Below are 2009 nucleotides of genomic sequence, written 5' to 3'. Positions count from 1 at the left end.
TCTGTCGCCTAGGCTGGAGTGCAATGGCATGGTCTCGGCTCACTGTAGCCTCCACCTCCTGGGTTCAAGCAATTCTCCTGCCTCAGCCTCCTGAGTAGCTGGGATTACAGGTGCCCACCACCACGCCCGGCTAATTTTTATATTTTTAGTAGAGACGTGGTTTCACCATGTTGGCCAGGCTGGTCTCAAACTCCTGACCTCGTGATCTGCCTGCCTCGGCCTCTCAAAGTGCTAGGATTACAGGCGTGAGCCACCACGTCTGGTCTTCTGTGTTTTATAAATCATTCTTTTCTATAAGATTTCCCCTGGAAAAAATGGTCTTGCAGTGAGTTTTAAAACTGTTGTTTCTGGGTATCCTGGGAACCTTGGAGTTTCCATCTTTGGCTAAGTGTCTTTTTCTAAAATTAGAGCAGCAGTAGCAGGTATTTATTTCTGAAGCAATGCCTACATACCTCATCAATTTTGGGGACCTATTAGGCTATTCTATCCATCCCATACGCCCTTCTCTAGCAGACCTTAGCTTCAGAGGGACTGTGAGGACTATAAAATCACATGCAGAATTCTTGCAAATATGTATTTTAAAAATTTAAAAAGAATACAAAGACTGTTCTGCTTCAGTGTGAGCAGCAAGGATGGCTGTGTGTATTTACTCTTTCATTCAACAAAAACCTATTGAGTGCCTGCTAATCCGTGTTAGGCACGTGCTAGACATAGAAAATCCAGAAGTGAAGTTTATGTTTGAATTCCAGCCTTCCTCCCAGAAACTTTCCAAGTTCTCATAGGAGTGGTAGGTTTAGATCCCGGAGTGCTGAACTGTACAACGAGTAAGTAGTAGCTTTAAACTGCAGGTAGTATGCCTAGCTCTCTCTGCTGATACTGTTAGGGAGCTTCATTGGACCACTGCTTGCCACGTCCATGAGTCACCTGTCCTAAAGCTGTTGCTGTCTCTCCTCCAGGCTTGTCAGTGATATCTGTCTGTCTTCTTCAGACAGGAACAGGGTTCCAGTCAGATTCGACTATGCTTACAGGTCCTGAGAGCCATTCAGAAACTGGCCCGTGAGTCATCTCTCATGGCCCGAGAAACCTGGGAAGTCTTACTGTTGTTTCTTCTGCAGATTAATGACATACTTCTGGCCCCACCAACTGTTCAAGGTTTGTTTATTTTATTTCTGATTTATTTCTGAGCTCCAAATACAGTTCATCTTTAAACTTAGTGAGTGGTAGACTCATTGGGGATTTAGATTTTGGCATGACAGTTTACAAACGAAGGTTAACAATTCTTAGAATGGAAACCCTCAGGCACAATATAACTTTAGCACTAATGAAATTATTTTACCTTTAGTAATGATTTTGCTAATGTAGGAAAGAACTCAGTGAATTATGCATGTTTAATAATAATGGGAACAGTAGCTTATTTAATATGTTAGGATAGGCTGGGCATGGTGGCTCAGGCCTGTAATCCCAGCACTTTGGGAGGCCAAGGCAGGTGAATTACCTGACGTCAGGAGTTCGAGACCAGCCTAGCCAACATGGTGAAACCTCGTCTCTACTAAAAATACAAAAATTAGCCGAGTGTTGTTGTGGGTTCCTGTAATCCCAGCTACTTGGGAGGCTGAGACAGGAGAATGGCTTGAACCTGGGAGGTGGAGGTTGCAGTGTGCCGAGATTATGCCATTGCAGTCCAGCCTGGGCAACAAGAGTGAAATTCTGTCTCTCAAAACAAAACAAAACAAAATGTTAGGATAGAGCCTATATAAGAAACAACTGGCCAGGCATGGTGGCTCACACCTGTAATCCCAGCAGTTTGGGAGACTGAGGCAGGCGGATCACCTGAGGTCAGGAGTTTGAGACCAGCCTGGCCAACATGGTGAAATCCAGTCTCTACTAAAAGTACAAAAATTAACTGAGTATGGTGGTGGGCACCTGTAATCCCAGCTACTCAGGAGGCGGAGGCAGGAGAATCGCTTGAACCTGGGAGGCGGAGGTTGCAGTGAGCCGAGATCACGTCA

General features: G+C 44.9%; 1 protein-coding gene across 1 annotated transcript in view; it reads left to right on the top strand.

Moving 5' to 3' along the window:
- RALGAPB (Ral GTPase activating protein non-catalytic subunit beta) overlaps positions 1–2009 on the top strand; it is a 102162-nt gene that overhangs the window by 25530 nt on the left and 74623 nt on the right. Inside the window, exon 4 of the mRNA XM_037734420.1 lies at positions 989–1152. Coding sequence (XP_037590348.1) covers positions 989–1152 — 164 coding nt within the window. The remainder of the gene's footprint in view (positions 1–988; positions 1153–2009) is intronic.

Source organism: Cebus imitator, unplaced genomic scaffold (assembly GCF_001604975.1).
Source record: "Cebus imitator isolate Cc_AM_T3 unplaced genomic scaffold, Cebus_imitator-1.0 Scaffold18, whole genome shotgun sequence".
In the NCBI taxonomy this organism is placed as follows: Eukaryota; Metazoa; Chordata; class Mammalia; order Primates; family Cebidae; genus Cebus; species Cebus imitator.
This window is presented reverse-complemented; position numbering and strand designations above follow the sequence as displayed.